Source organism: Trematomus bernacchii, unplaced genomic scaffold (assembly GCF_902827165.1).
Source record: "Trematomus bernacchii unplaced genomic scaffold, fTreBer1.1, whole genome shotgun sequence".
In the NCBI taxonomy this organism is placed as follows: Eukaryota; Metazoa; Chordata; class Actinopteri; order Perciformes; family Nototheniidae; genus Trematomus; species Trematomus bernacchii.
Window position 1 is genome coordinate 17,492,186 of NW_022987739.1, and position 16,178 is coordinate 17,508,363.

Here is a 16,178-nt window from a genome sequence, read left to right on the forward strand (position 1 = left end):
AGTTGAAACTCTCTTAAAGGTCCTCTATTATACTGTTTTTCATCAATATAATATAGGTCTCAGATATATACAAAACATGTCTCTGAAGTGTTTGGCTCGAAATACCAAACTGATCATGCATTGTAGCATCCCATAAACCCCTCCATTTCAGCCCCGTTTCAAAAGTGCTGATTCTCTGTCTGTTACTTTAGATGAAAATAAGGTGACACTCCCCACGCCTCAGAGATATTTGGTTAAAAAGAACACAATGGTGCTCTAGGAGATTCATATAAGGTAGGTGGGGGGGGGTACCTTGGTTGGTTATTGGCTAATGGTTACACAACCCAAAAAGTCGTTATGACATCATAAAGTGGCCAGAATCTGGTCTCATTTTCAGACAGGTTTTTATATAAATGGATTAGGACAAAAAGTTAGCAAATATTTTTTCCTGAAACTTTCAGAATCTTTGTACACAGAGGGGACACATGTTTATGTATACAAGACATGAACAAGTGGATTTTGCATAATAAGTGACCTTTAAATTGATGATTTTAAATATTCTACAATTAAATAAGGACTAATGTTGTTAGTAAATTGCCCTGGGGGTCAGAACAACACACTGAAGCAAATGTGCCTGATTTACAACTAGGATTAATTTTCACCAAGGTGTCTGAGCATTTAGACCAGTTATGAAAACTTGCCAAAAGCACACAGACACGACACAAAAGGACTTCCTGCCGGACAACTTTCTTTGTAGCAGGAAAAGAAAATGTCCAAAGTGTGGCCGGGTAACAATTTGTTCACTATTCTTTTAGGTAAGAAAGATAGAAAGTAATGTGAACACTACTGACAAACAAGATAAGTAAAAGACCTCATTATATAAAGGCCCGTTTCGGTATAATATATATTGTATTATAATTGAATCTGATGGATAGATCTGAAGCTGATCTTATTAAATATAAATAATACCTTGTAGTTAAATGTATATTCAAAAGTTATCAAACAAACCGAGGGAAGTTAAAAGTATTGGAGTAGGTACACTAGTTATGGTCTGCCACAATTTGGCACCAAACAGCATAAAAACAAGATTTTGAAGCACAAATCTATGGGCAAAATAAACCACACATCACAGAAATGATGCTCGGAATTATTTATTTACTGATCTATGAATCAGGTTTTCACAACAGAGACACATATCACAAACAGTTGAATTCATCCTGAGAACACATGATGAGGTGACACAGACACCGTCCGCCACTCATCCTCAGGAGGCTTCCTACTTGGGGCCGGTCCTACAATTATTATTTACTTTTTGGCCAACCATCCAATCAATTATTCAGAAAATGAAGGGGTAAAATATTCTTCAAGGTCTGCTTGGGCACTGTTACTCTTTTGCCAATTGATCTTTTTGTCAATATGGTGATTTGTTCATGAGGTACTTTTAACATTTTTCATGTCCACATTGTGAATTTTGCCTCATGATAATTATTATGAGCAGCAAAAATATGCACTCTCTTAGAGTGCTTGATCAAGATCGTTTACGGAATAGAGGGGTATTGTTTTATCAGTGATACAGACATAAAAAACACATTAAAATGTATTATTAAAATGATTTCACTATCACCACTGGACAACACACAGGCATGTTGTCCAGTGCAGGCAAGTCGTTCTTCTATTCATCCACGAGTTAGCTTTATTGCAGTGGTGCGGGACTGATGAAGGAGGAAGAGGAGAAAAAGGAAGATGGAGGTATTGCGTCTGTGGAGAAGAGATTCAGTCACATTCAGTTTGAAGAAATGTATATTCATCAAGTAAATCGTTACATCTTATAACAGGAGAGTGTCAAGTCAAAGTTTTCAGATTTTGATCAAAATAATGTTTTATTGTGACCAGCAGAGGGAATCATCATTATAGCTGAACATGTATAATATACTTGATTATGTCTTACTGTAAGAGATATCAATATCAGAGTTTTGTTTCTGTTCAAATTTCATGTCGTGCCTGTGTTGCTTTAATATTGGTGTTTTCATAAAAGGTCATCTTTTAGCTTGCTTCGTCACATATTGTTAATTATATTGTGAAGTTTAAAAGCTGGTCTCAAAGAGGCAAGCTCACTGGCTTCACATAACTTTGCTTGCTTCTTATTCAACCACTATAGCAGTTGCTGCTATGTACAGCTTCCACTACAGGTGAGACGCAATATATTTCTGTATAATTGTCGTATTTTTACTTACCATAGCTAGTCCACGCTTCTCTTTCCTCTGTATATCACTGCAGAATAACAGGTTGAAATGACATTAGAGAAAAATAAAAATAATTTAACTTCTTAAAGGTGGGGTAGGTAATTTTGGAGAAACCAGCTCAAGTGCGCTAGAATTTGAAAATACACAACCGGAAAAAATCTGCTACTTCCTTAGAGCCCATCCTCCAACACACACGAACGTGCACATGACCAATGAGGGCACGAGATAAGTGTGTGCACAGATAAAAGGCTGACAGGCAGGTAGGCCATCTAGTTATTTTAGCCGGGCCGGCTAAAATGATTGGTCGTAGTTTTTACAGTATTACGGCTTCCACAGATGACATTTTATGGATTTTTTGTCAAAGCACTTAAGATATTCATTGCTATCGGGATGTTAAGAGCATTCCATGGAATATAACAAAAAGTATATCTCGAGCCGGTTTCTCAAACTTACCTAGCCCACCTTTAAAATAGAGTTATAAATATATTTTTGCATATTATAACACTCACCTGTACCAAGGTTGCTGCCTGCGCAAGAGACTGAGAGGGCAGGGGAAAAAAAAGATTGAAATTCAGTCAAAATGTTGTCAATCATTTTTTTAATGATTCAGCTATGCCACCTTTTTTGTCCTGTGGTGCTTGAATCGTCTTTACTACTGTTGTGCTCCCGAATACAGAAAAGCACTAGTGCTAAAACTTTTCTGTTAAGAGCATAAACAGAGGGTTAACTTTTAATATAACAAACAAAAGGACACATTAGCTCCAAACTAAATTCCTATATTATTTATCATCATAAACAACTGAGAGAGATGTCACAATCCTACCTGAGTAGATCCTCTGGGCGCAGAAGAGGACTTTGCTGCCCTCTGGTGTGAGCGGAGCCACCACCACAGTGTAGACATCCCCACACTGGATGTTGGGAACATCACAGCTGCTCTCCCCGGGGGAGGTGGTGCAGGTGTAGTTGTTCCTGCTGCCCACCAGCTCTGTGACGTAGCTGTGGCTGCTGCCAGCACCGCGCCAGTGCACCCGCAGAGAGCTGTGGGCCATCCCATAGAGCCGGACGCCTGATGGACAGCAGGCACCTGAGGGAGAGAGAGAGAGAGATGAAGTGAGGTTTCTGCAGTGGCTTTAATGTCAGAAAGATAACCAGCCCATTCAAAGAGAGCATGACAAAAATTGTTTTAATTTTTGGAACATATATTTCACCGATCTGTCAAATGTTAATCCTGACGCACATGAACAAAGCAGTCAAGAAATGGCTTTGAATTTAAAGTGTGTTGTGTTGTTTTACAAAAAGGGTATGCACTCTGTTTTGTGTGGGTGTCAGAGCGCCATCTATTGGGCCACGAAGATAATGCTAAATGGTTAGATTAATAGAAGTAGGCTTTCAAAACTATTTCTAGTTTTTTTTTTTTTGTAATCTTAAAAAAGAACTACAAAAAGTTGAGAACCCCTTTTGTACAAATAAATATAAAAAGTGTTTCAAATCCAATTTTATTGAAAATTATTAACAGATTCCTACTTTTATATAGATACATACCATAAACAATCGTCTTAGATATGTATTGCTTCTTTTTTTTTTAATGATAAAAGTGTCATGTCAGTGCTTTCTGGTAGATAAACTACAATTGCAAAGTATTTTCTTTTCATTGGTAGAAATCCCAATCACTTACTGGACGAGAAGCCCTCATAGGAGCAGTTTGACTGGCGCCCGCTGTGGCTGATCGCCTCCATGGTGACGGTGTAGTTGGTCCCACAGGTGATGCATCCCATGAGGCAGTGGGGGTCCATCGTGTGGCAGTGGGCATGACCACGCGTTGATGTTAGGGAAGTGATGAATGTATGCGCCCCTTTAGCGGGAGACCATGACACATTGCTCATTGCCTGCGTCACCTGATCCACTGTCAGATCCACCGGGCAGCACGGTCCTGTAGAAGAGGATGATAAATGTGGTTTAGGGTTGGAACACAAAACTACCATCTGTATCAAAATCAGAATCAGAATACCTATATTCGTCCCACAGAGGGGACATTTACATTTGTTACAGCAGAAAAGAGCAAAAGACAGCTTGATATTAACTAAGAAATCAGTTTTTATTACAAATATATCTGTGTTCGTATTGGTATTCCATGCTGAGGAACCCTGAAGGTGTTCTTGAGGCTGTAGGTGGCGCTACACGTCACTAGCATGCTATTATATTGTTGTTTTTAATTCCTGCCTGTGCTTTATATTAAAATGGTTCAATCAACTTTTGACCACTCACCTGTTTCCGAAAATTCAGAGTAGCTGGGTAAACCCAAGCCTGCGGGGCTGGTTGCTATGACGCTGACTTCAAAGTTAGAGCCACAAGGAAGGTCAGTGATGTCGCAGCTGTTTCCGTCGGTGTTGCAGGTGCGTGTGCCGTCATCTCCCGACGCTGTCACGGTGTAATTAGCAAGCCTGTTGTTTGCAGTCCAGCTGACACTGAAGCAGGAGGAGTTTCTCCGAGTCAACATCAGATTCATCGGCATGCATGGAGCTGACGGGTGGAGGAGAAGAGGAATTGAGAGTATGATCAAACCTTTGAGACTACTCCACATATAGTACATGAGGAATGGATGTGAAATTAATGAAGTGGCTGTAGGCCTATGTGTAGTTTTAAAAGATACTGTATAGCTCTCTGATGACCAGTCTAGTTAATAATATTAGATATCAAGCATTTGAAGTCATTCAAAACTTTTAACTGATGTTTTACTGCTGTTTAATGGGAAATCTGAAAATGAAATAAAGTGGAAAACGTTACAACTTAAAAATGTAACTGGATATTTGCTGGATACATGTGGGCACACGTTTCATACCTGTGCTTTGTGTGTGAGCTTTGCATGCCCGGTTGCATCCGTTGATGTCGTTGCAGGGTGTCACCACCACGCTGTAGGAACTGTCGCAGCTGAGGTCAGAGAGGGCGCACACCGGAGCCGTGTCGTTACACAGGATGACCTCTGAACTGTCTGCAGCTCGAGTCTGGTACAGCTCTGCCCCCCGAGAGGCCGTCCACGTGATCTCAAACGTGTCAGTGCTCACGGCGGAGACGGATACACCCTCTGGACAACAGGGCACTGAAAGACACACAGGGGGTGTGATACACAGAACATCATGAATTCAAATCTGTCCCTCAGTGGCTACTTACAGGTGGTGTAGTTGAGAACCTGTCCTTCAGGACTGCTGCCAGCCTGGTTGAAGGCCATCACAGACATCAGGTATGTGTGGCCACATGTGCAGTTGTAGGTGCAGTTCCTGCTGGTGGTGTTGCAGCTCTCCTCTGCACCGTCTCCTCTCTTGATGAATGCTGTGTAGCTGTCGACGTGAGTCACCGCGTCCCAGGTCAGCGTGCAGCTTCCTTCTGTCGACTCCACAACAGCCAGAGACTGTGGGGGGCAGGGGACTGACCGGACAGGACAGCAGAGAGTTTAGTCATATTTTAATGACAGAGGTTTTCAGAGCAAACTAATGCTGCCATCTTTTTTTTATCCATATCTAGCACTAATGTGTTAATGCTAGAATTCTACGTATATAATGTTTTTCTCATTAAACAACTAAATGTAATCTTAACTCTTGTAGCGAAGTGTATGTTCAAAGTATCGGTTTTATTTTATATTAGATTTATCTATTAAATTGATGAGAAAATTAAGAATTCTTCTGATGGGAAGAAAAAGCTTTTTATGTATTTTATGTTTGAAGAGAATGTGGAGATCGAATTATCTTATAGCTGTCTCGTAAACAGATCATAAATATGCAAAGATTAATAGATTTGTCAACTTTAAAATTAATCAATTTTGATAATCCATTAATGGAAGGATCAGTGGTTCAAATTGATCCTGTAGTCCAGGGGTCGGCAACAGGCGGACCGCGGTCCGGATCCGAACCCAGACGCCGACCTATACGGACCCGGACCTATAATCAATACATTAATAGGGGATTTCAATTTTGACGGGGCGATTCTATTTTAACCGCTGCCGGCAGAGGGCGAAAGAGACGAGTGAGCGATACAGGGAGAGAAACACAGAAGAAGAGAGACGAGAGAGCGGCAGAGAGAAGCGGAGAGGAAAGTGAGTGAAGAGAATAATTAGCGATACAGGGAGAGAAGCGGAGAGGAGAGTGAACAGGCGTGTTAGCGGCAGACAGGGAGAGACAAATAATTACACATGGTGCTCTCCAAGAAGAGGAAAGTGGACAGTGAGAACAGAGCTTTTAACCCTGAGTGGACTCATTCATGTTCATCCTGCCCACTGGGAACACAGAACCAGTGTGTCTCATTTGTTCAGAGACCGTGGCGCTCATTAAAAGTGCCAAAACGCCACTATGAGACAAAACACAAAGTGTTTGACCAAACATTCCCTCTCAAGTCAGAACTGAGGTCACAAAAAATAAGCAGTCTCAGAGCCCAATATGATCAGTCCACCAGGATCAAAATTAAAACTAAATATCGTTCCAGGGCAGGCTAACCGAGGCTAACCAATGAGCACCTGCATGTGTGTATGAGAATGGCCCTGACACCATTTCAGCCCAGATTTAAACTCCTGGCAGGACAAGCTCGAGCTCAATTCTCGCACTGAATTAAAAAAAAGTTAGTGAGGGACTGCAATATAAGAGGGAAAGAAAGAGAAACTTTAAAACTGTTCAATTGTTATGATGTGTAAAGACTGATATTGTTCTATAATCGGCTGAAACTGTTAAGTCATGATGAGAAACGGTTAACAAAGAAAAAGGGAAACTCAAGCTGCTGCTACACTTTATTTTATTTATCTAAAATTAAGCACTTTTAAGATGCACATATTTTCAAAAGCTATTTTATTTATTTTCTCCTATTTTATTTTTTAAAATGCAGCCAGAGAGGAACATTACACATATCCACAGTATAGTTCAATGTTAATTGACAATAAATTGTCGTTTTTGAATTGTACTTTCTTTATTTGGTTGTTGATTACATGCAAACGTTGATAAAGCTACTTCAATATATATCACACTAATTCATAAAGCAACTTAGACATTTTGATGTTCCGGACCTTTGAATGGTGAGATTTTCTCTAACTGGACCTCGTTGAATTTTAGTTGAATACCCCTGCTGTAGTCACATTTATGGGATCGAAGTCTAAGTAACTTTGGATAAAAGTGATGCTAAATAAGATGTAATGAACTAAATAACTACCAACCAACCAACACTTATACCTAATACAGTGTCTTGTGATTAATCCAATACTCCTTGCATTATTATATGTCTACGGTGCCCTATTACAAACAGATAGTTCACAAGTGTGATCGGAACTAAATGTAGTCTAATACTCACAGGTGATGAACACCACGGGGCCGGATGGGTCGCTGGGCCCGGCCTCGTCGGAGGTGCTGACCCGGACGGTGTGTACCTCTCCGCAGCCCACTGGAGACAGGGTGCAGGAGCTGGATGTGGAGTTACAGGTGAGGTTCTGGTCGCTCATCACATGGTACTGGAGGGACCCAAAGACCCCCTCATCCCGTTCCCAGGACACCGAGATACCGGCCAAACCGTTATTTATCACCATGGAGAAATTGGCAATAGATGGCACAGGAGGTCCTGTGAAAACATGCCCAATGATGCATTAGATAAAAGTACACATAAAAACACACTATGAGGAGTAGAGTAGTATAATAGTTTCTAAATTAATCTTACCAGTAATGTTTCGTGAGGAAAATGTTATTACTAATAATACTGTATTCATCAGATGGCTGCCGTTCTTAGATATAGATGTCACAGCCTGAGGTTGAAAATATTTTATATAGTTCAAACCAACACAGAGACCCACTATTTCAGCATCAAATGACTGTTTACATGTCAACACTTATTTAGTTATTTGAACATGGCTTTATAACTAGTTCTATTTGTACAGTTTTTGTATTCTTGTGATGGCATAAGTCTTTGTGGACAAATAAGACACTCCAGAGAAGACCAGTGCTACCTATGTGTCTTTTTGAATACCACCACTAGGAGTCGCCCAAGTTCAAATGTAGGACTTCTTAAATGGAGTAGTTTCCTTTATGAAACAAAGGGTTTTAATACTATTTCAAACAACTTCAGTTATGTTTTTTGTAGCTTATATCGGCTACATCCCATGATAATCATTTGAAGATATGTTTTTACACAATATTCTGTGTCTTAAAGTCATGTTTTAGGCTCCACTATTATATATTACACTGTGAAGAGGTTAAATGTTTCTGAAAAGCAAAAACTTTTTTTGTGTGGAGGAGGCGTGTGGTGCAGTGGATAGAGCGTTGGTATTCGGATCAGGGGGTCACAGGTTCAAACCCCGCTGCAGTCAGCATGTCGTTGTGTCCCTGGGCAAGACACTTCACCCCAAATTGCTCCTGTGGGGATTGCCCACAGTATTGAGTATGTAAGTCGCTTTGGATAAAAGCGTCTAACAAGTAACATGTAATACTTATAAAAACCCAATATAACATGAAAAGTTCTGTGACAAGTTTATTTAAAATTGCATGCCTAGTTAATATTTTCTCTTATCACTACACGTATAATATTTCTTACATGATCAAATAAAAAAGGCACATGGACTCTATATACTTATAGGAGCAATCATGGGTATTTCCATATACACACACAGAAAAGAGGCTCGGTGCACGCTTACTTGTCATCTGGTTGATGTACAGACTGTCCTCTCCCTGGCGGCCCTCGGGGTCCCAGGCGAAACCCTTTATGACGTAGACTGAGCCAATATCCAGGCCGGAGACGATCCAATTGGTGTTGGAAGTGTTGTGCTTGATGATGGTGGTGTTCCAGCCAGACTTGTACAGAGACAGGCTGTACTGGACAGCGTTGGCAACAGGAGCCCAGGACACAGTGATGCTGTCGTTGCTGGGAGAGGAGGCGGAGAGCTGAGGAGGGGGCAACACTGTGGAGGGGGACAAAGTTTAACATTTTGAAGCGATTAGGGCGACTGTACTTTGAGTAAATATGTTTCTCTTGACTTTGATTGTTGCTTACTTAGTCATTTAAGATGTATGCTTTTGAAGCCAAGTCTTAAGGGAATACATATCTTGAGTCATGTTTCTGGTATGTTTTACAGCAGTTAAGTCCTAGTCAAGCTCTTACTTTTTTGTGAATCACATTTTTTTATTTATTTATTTTTTATTGTCAGTAGTCATCCAAGCAGTGATGTCAGAATGTGGGCTGCACCCAAGTACAGCCCCTTCACAGCATTTTATGCACATACTAAAAAATGAAAATCATAGTTTTCATGTTTCTGAATAAGTGAGCAATCATTCTCACATGTTTAAATTTAGATGTAAAAAAGTTGTTTTTAGTTTCAAACATGCGAGTGGAAAGCGTCTGTTATCATTTCGAAAAATGGTGGATGTATAAATAAATCCACCTCGAGTGTAGTTATTCTCAATCTTACATATAAAGAAACCTACATTCAAGGAAGCGAAATTAAATCAGAGGTGAATAATGGCAAACGGCAAACAAAAACAATGACAATGAAGGAGATCAAGTGACTTCTACAGGGTATGGAGACTGAGAAGAACAGCACATATCGTTTCTTCCTGAATATGTGACTCATTGCTACAGATAATCCAGCCCTTGGGTGTTATTTGTTTACCCACTGAATACATTTGAGGTTTTGTTTCTCAATCTTGAATTATGGACACAAACACTACAACAGTACCTGTCTTTGCAGTCACAGAGGAAGATGGCTGGCTCTGGCCTCCACTGTTCACAGACATGATGCTGAGTGAGTACTCTGTGTACGGTTCGAGGGACTCAATCTCAGCGGGGGAGGAAAACACGATGTTTTCTCTGATGAAGCGGTTGGGATTCTGCAATCGTATGATGTAAGATGTCACCCCTGTCTTCAAGCTGAAAGACACCATAAAAGTCTTGCTGTCCTTCGACTTCACTGTCCGGAGGGGATCCATCACCTCAGGAGCTAAAAGATTCACAAGAAATACAGTTTGACGAGATACTCCACCTTCCTCCACCTTCTCAGCAATAGTTGGCAATGCAATCCATCTTTTTACCCACAGATTTCAGGGCAAACTATTTTGTGTCTGCAACAGTACGTCAATTTGAATTCTGAATGTAATAAAAATAAAATGATTTGCTTAAAGAAAGGCTTATTTAAATCATGAGGAACTAACAGTGACTCTTCTGTGCTCCTCTGCTCATCATCAAAGTACCATGTAAGCGTTTAAATGTACACGTTACATTAGTTATTCAGATAACAAATGTTTAAAAAACATTCTGACTGTAATGTGTATACACATACACTATATAGACAAAAGTATTGGGCCACCTACAGGAGCTTTTATGACATCCCATTCCAAATTCTTGGGCATTAATATGAAGTTGGTCCCCCCCTTCGCAGCTATATTAATTTCTGGAAAGGCTTTCTACAAGATTTTGGAGAATCTCCATTCTAGTTCATCCCAAAAGGTGTTCAAGTCAGGGCTCTGTGCAGGCCAGTCAAATTCTTCCACACCAAACTCATCCAACCAGGCCTTTATGGACCATGCTTTGTGCACTGGGGCACAGTCATGCTGGAACAGAAAAGGGCCTTCCCCTAACTGTTTCCACAAAAGTTGGAAGCATAGAATTGTCCAAAATGACTTGGTAAGATGAAACATTAAGAATCCCCAGAAAAACAACCCCATAGCATTATCCCTCAAACTTTACAGTTGGCACAATGCAGTCCGGGAGGTAACGTTCTCCTGGCATTCGCCAAACCCAGACTCGTCCATCAGACTGCCTGATAGAGAAGCGTGTTTCGTCACTCCACAGAACACGTTTCCACTGCTCCAGAGTCCAGTGGCAGCACCGTTGGGTGCTGATATTAATGCCAGAGCTGGTTTGGAACTCCGTAGTTATTGAGTCAGCAGAGCTTTGGCGACTTTTAAGCACTCTGCGCCTCAGCACTCGGAGACCTTGCTCTGTAACTTTACGTGGTCTTTACGTGAGTTACTGTGGTTCCTAAACGCTTAGACTTTGCAATAATAGAACTTAGTTGATCGTGGAATATCTACGAAAGAAGACATTTCACGAACTGACTTGTTGCAACGGTGGCATATTCCAGTACCACGTTCGAATTCAGTGAGCTCTTTAATAATAAATTACATTTATAAAGTGCTTTAGAACGACCCATTCTTTCACAAATGTTTGTAAAGGCAGACTGCAGGGCTAGGTGCTTGATTTGATACACCTGTGGCAATGGGACTGAATGAAACACCTGTATTCAATGATTAAGGAGTGTCCCAATACTTTTGTGTGTATATATATATATATATATATATATATATATATATATATATATATATATATATATGCATAATTAGTTTGCCCGAATATCACAGAATAAAACGGTAGGCCTACTGTACTAACTTAACTAAAACACATGCACCAGAACGTTACCTCACCTGAGGAAGAATCGATAGTTCCATTGTTTAGTATCTCTTGATCATTATCCAGAGCTGCAACTGTGAATGTATACATGATGTTTGGGGACAGAGAGTTGATGGTGCCCATCACTGTGTTTGGACCAAACAAGGCATAACCAACGGGGCTGCCTGGGGAGTTCTTGGGGGCGGCGATGACCTTGTATGAGCTGGCTCCGTGGACCCCGGTCCATCTGAGAATCGCGCTCTTCGATGTTGCAGAGAACACGGATACTTCGATATCTGATGAGAGAGCATCTTTATAGTAGCCTACTTTTTTACACCCTGAGAAATTGATTCATTTACAGATACATATACCATCAATATTTTGTGCCCTTTCATTCTCATATGAAAATGATAATACCATCTGCAGTGTAGTTATGGTAAAATATAAAATACATACCTTGTGCTGCAGCCTGCAAATGTAGATAAGAAATTAATAAAAACGGTTATGGTTTTATATGAAATTCAAGTTTCTACTACTTGACTGTAACATTGTATCACTCCTTTTTAAAAATAGGATTTCTGAGCCTGAAATGAAATAAGCAAAATTACTATAACACATGTTAGTCCATTACTTTACCTGTGAGCATATGTTCAGCAAGACAAAAATCACTGGCCACTTCATCTTTTCTTGAAGTAAAATGTATTCTCTCCTCACACTATGCAGCTTCTGTTGGATTTAAATGCTTCACGCTTCACGCTTCACGCTTCACGCTTCAAGGTTTCACCTTTTTCTAAACATACCTGGTGTCTGTGCTGGTATAAATAGCTGCATTTGGTCCCTCCCACTGAAGCAATTGACCAGTCACAGTGAAGCAGCGTAATAGAGAGGCGAAGTCCCTCCCCTTCCGGTGGACCTCCATGGGACCGTGGTTGCGGTCGAATAGTCTGTAGCCTCATCCCAATACCCCTCCTCGACTCCTCTCTTCCCCTCCTCCGGGACTTGACCCGGAAATCGATCAAGACACGCCATTTTGAAGGACGTCCCAATAGCTGAAATGCACACGTAGGAGTCGAGGAGGGGTGAGGGAGGAGGGGTGAGGGAGGAGACGAAAGGGAGGATACACGAGAGCAGACTACGCGGAAGTGTTTTCACTACTCGCATATAAAAGCCCCGCCCCCACCTTCACAGCTGGTCGATTTCAACACAGGAAAACGGAGAACTGGAAGAATGAGTGGAAAAGCGTCACATAAATGTATAAGTGCTCACAGCTCCGTGGGAATTATTATGTGCAATTCATTTCTTAAGGTTATACTAACAATTTAAGTCATGTTTAATGATCTTGAACGTCACTAAAACATAGCTATTAAGAAAGCTATTTCATAAATGGCTAGATCTTGATAAATAACAATTATTTGTTTTGTTTTGTGTTAAGATATTCAGAAGTTCAATTATTTAAAATGCACAGTCCTGAATGTGGGTTTGTGGTAAATGTGGGGATCTACAGGACACACATGTTCAGAGTAAAGGCTTTCACATTATTATAATTATAATTTTATTGAAATGTACATTTTACACCAAAACGGAACACAAAAGCAGGACCAACCATCATACATTGAATTCCTTGACTAAAAAGAGAAAGCTTTATCATTTAAATACATATTTAACAATAAATGGGCCGGTTCTAAGGGGTTATTCAGTTAAACCCAATGAGAGGGGATACAGCTGTGCACATGTCATCATTAACAGACGTCGTTTAAGAGTGACGTTTGAGTGAACGAGGACATCCCAATTAATACCTGAGGACTCCTCTGTCCTCGCGTCACCTCCTCGTGTCTCTCGCTCGCATCTTACGGAGGCGGAGCTAAGACGCAAGGAAGGGACGCGAGTGAGGGAAAGGAGGAGTCGAGGAGGGGTATTGAGACGAGGCTCATTTAGCTTAGGAACCTTCCTAACGGAGTGAAATGACCCGGAAGTCCCTCAGTGGCAGCCATGATAAGTGCCGTTCGAATTCTCTATAGCCTCGGTTGCGGTCGAATACTCCAAAAAAACAGCTCCTAAGTTCTAACCCTATCGTCTATTCCTTGACCTCGGAGTGAAACGTCACGGGGTTAAGGGATAGTGGATAGGAGAATTCAAAAGGATTTAGGAGAAGAGACTGCGGTACTTTAGAGAATCCGACTGCACTTTCACTATCCGACGTGTTTATGATGCGCCAGCGGAGGTCATAAATGTGCGCCTGCTGCGGTGGGGAAACTATGGAAACTACAGTTTTCTATACAGTGGACTACAACAGGGATGTTTAATAAGAACGAGGGACTACTGTAAACTCTGCACCGTGCTCTGATGCTGTTGTTTTATGCTTTATGAACGGGGACAACAGAGAAACATTCTTCATGACCAAAGTTGGAATTGAAATAAAAAAGGAAAGTGAAACTTATGCTCGTCACCCTCTCCCTCCGGTCCACATTAATACAAATGATCCCAATACGTATGATTGTATGAACTATGAAAAGATCTTAAAAGCAATACAAATGTATTTATTATAAACGTTAGTCCTTAACATCTATCACTGTGTATATCACCATTCAAACATCTTTTTAAAAGTTGAACAAACCCCACACAGCTTAGTAAAGACTGAAATGTTGACTTTATTTGATCATTTCAGTAAAAACTAACGTTCATATTTCTCTTTTTGATTATAATACTGATGAACGTTCAAAACAAAGCACTTTGGCAATTTACCACATACGTTTTGAACCGTAACTTTCATGATATCATTTCTCGTTCATAATCGATTGTTTCCGTGAACGGCCGACTGTTGTGTGACGGCAAATGCCGCGGCCGCAAGGCATTGTGGGGCAGCATTTTCTCCTCTCCTTTCGGTTAGGGTTGTCCAGTGGTTCCTAAGCTAAAGGAGGTTATAAAGGAAGTTTGAAACCTCCTTTCCTTTTAATTTAGAGAATTCGAACGGCACTTATCATGGCTGCCACTGAGGGACTTCCGGGTCATTTCACTCCGTTAGGAAGGTTCCTAAGCTAAATGGACTATTCGACCGCAACCCTCGTCTCAATACCCCTCCTCGACTCCTCCTTTCCCTCACTCGCGTCCCTTCCTTGCGTCTTAGCTCCGCCTCCGTAAGATGCGAGCGAGAGACACGAGGAGGTGACGCGAGGACAGAGGAGTCCTCAGGTATTAATTGGGATGTCCTCGTTCACTCAAACGTCACTCTTAAACGACGTCTGTTAATGATGACATGTGCACAGCAGTATCCCCTCTCATCGGGCTTAACTGAATAACCCCTTAGAACCGGCCCATTTGTTGTTAAATATGTATTTAAATGATGAATCTTTCTCTTTTTAGTCAAGGAATTCAATGTATGATGGTTGGTCCTGCTTTTGTGTTTCGTTTTGGTGTAAAATGTACATTTCAATAAAATTATAATTATAATAATGTGAAAGCCTTTACTCTGAACATGTGTGTCCTGTAGATCCCCACATTCACCACAAACCCACATTCAGGACTGTGCATTTTAAATAATTTAACTACTCAATATTTTAACACAAAACAAAACAAATAATTGTTATTTATCAAGATCTAGCCATTTATGAAATAGCTTTCTTAATAGCTATGTTTTAGTGACGTTCAAGATAATTAAACATGACTTAAATTGTTAGTATAATCTTAAGAAATGAATTGCACATAATAATTCCCACGGAGCTGTGAGCACTTATACATTTATGTGACGCTTTTCCACTCATTCTTCCAGTTCTCCGTTTTCCTGTGTTGAAATCGACCAGCTGTGAAGGTGGGGGCGGGGCTTTTATACGCGAGTAGTGAAAACACTTCCGCGTAGTCTGCTCTCGTGTATCCTCCCTTTCGTCTCCTCCCGCACCCCTCCTCCCTCACCCCTCCTCGACTCCTCCGTGTGCATTTCAGCTATTGGGACGTCCTTCAAAATGGCGTGTCTTGATCGATTTCCGGGTCAAGTCCCGGAGGAGGGGAAGAGAGGAGTCGAGGAGGGGTATTGGGATGAGGCTTAAATGAAAGGAAAGGAGGTTTCAAACTTCCTTTATAACCTCCTTTAGCTTAGGAACCACTGGACCTCCCTAGCCGAAAGCAGAGGAGAAAATGCTGCCCCACAATGCCTTGCAGCCGCAGCATTTGCCGTCACACAACATTCAGCCATTCACGGAAACAACCGATTATGACCGAGAAATTATATCATGAAAGTTACGGTGCTTATTAAGCTTTTTAAGACGTATGTGGTAAGTTGCCAAAGTGCTTTGTTTTGAACGTTCATCAGTATTATAATCAAAAAGAGAAATATGAACGTTAGTTTTTACTGAAATTATCAAGGATGAATTCAACTGTTTGTGATATGTGTCTCTGTTGTGAAAACCTGATTCATAGATCAGTAAATAAATAATTCCGAGCATCATTTCTGTGATGTGTGGTTTATTTTGCCCATAGATTTGTGCTTCAAAATCTTGTTTTTATGCTGTTTGGTGCCAAATTGTGGCAGACCATAACTAGTGTACCTACTCCAATACTTTT

The 16,178-nt window shown here is 40.8% G+C and overlaps 1 protein-coding gene across 1 annotated transcript; it reads right to left on the reverse strand.

Moving 5' to 3' along the window:
* Positions 1 to 1,085: 1,085 nt before the first annotated feature.
* On the reverse strand, positions 1,086 to 12,426 carry LOC117495124 (fibronectin type III domain-containing protein 7-like). Its single transcript, XM_034146229.1, has 14 exons — positions 12,261 to 12,426; positions 12,081 to 12,093; positions 11,660 to 11,920; positions 9,916 to 10,176; positions 8,878 to 9,141; positions 7,548 to 7,811; positions 5,391 to 5,645; positions 5,062 to 5,319; positions 4,488 to 4,742; positions 3,898 to 4,152; positions 3,046 to 3,306; positions 2,732 to 2,761; positions 2,214 to 2,250; positions 1,086 to 1,737 (listed from the first exon to the last, which is right to left on the reverse strand). The coding sequence occupies exons 1-13, from the start codon at positions 12,303 to 12,305 to the stop codon at positions 2,219 to 2,221; spliced, it is 2,454 nt and encodes an 817-aa protein (XP_034002120.1). The 5' UTR covers positions 12,306 to 12,426; the 3' UTR covers positions 1,086 to 1,737; positions 2,214 to 2,218.
* Positions 12,427 to 16,178: the final 3,752 nt, after the last annotated feature.

Coding starts and splice junctions, on each gene's coding strand:
- LOC117495124 (XM_034146229.1), bottom strand. CDS start 12,305: ATGAAGTGGCCAGTGATTTTTGTCTTGCTGAACATATGCTCACAG. Junction 5,646..7,547: donor CCCCGTGGTGTTCATCACCT/GTGAGTATTAGA, acceptor CTGTCCGGTCAG/TCCCCTGCCCCCCACAGTCT. Junction 4,743..5,061: donor AGCTCACACACAAAGCACAG/GTATGAAACGTG, acceptor TCCACCCGTCAG/CTCCATGCATGCCGATGAAT.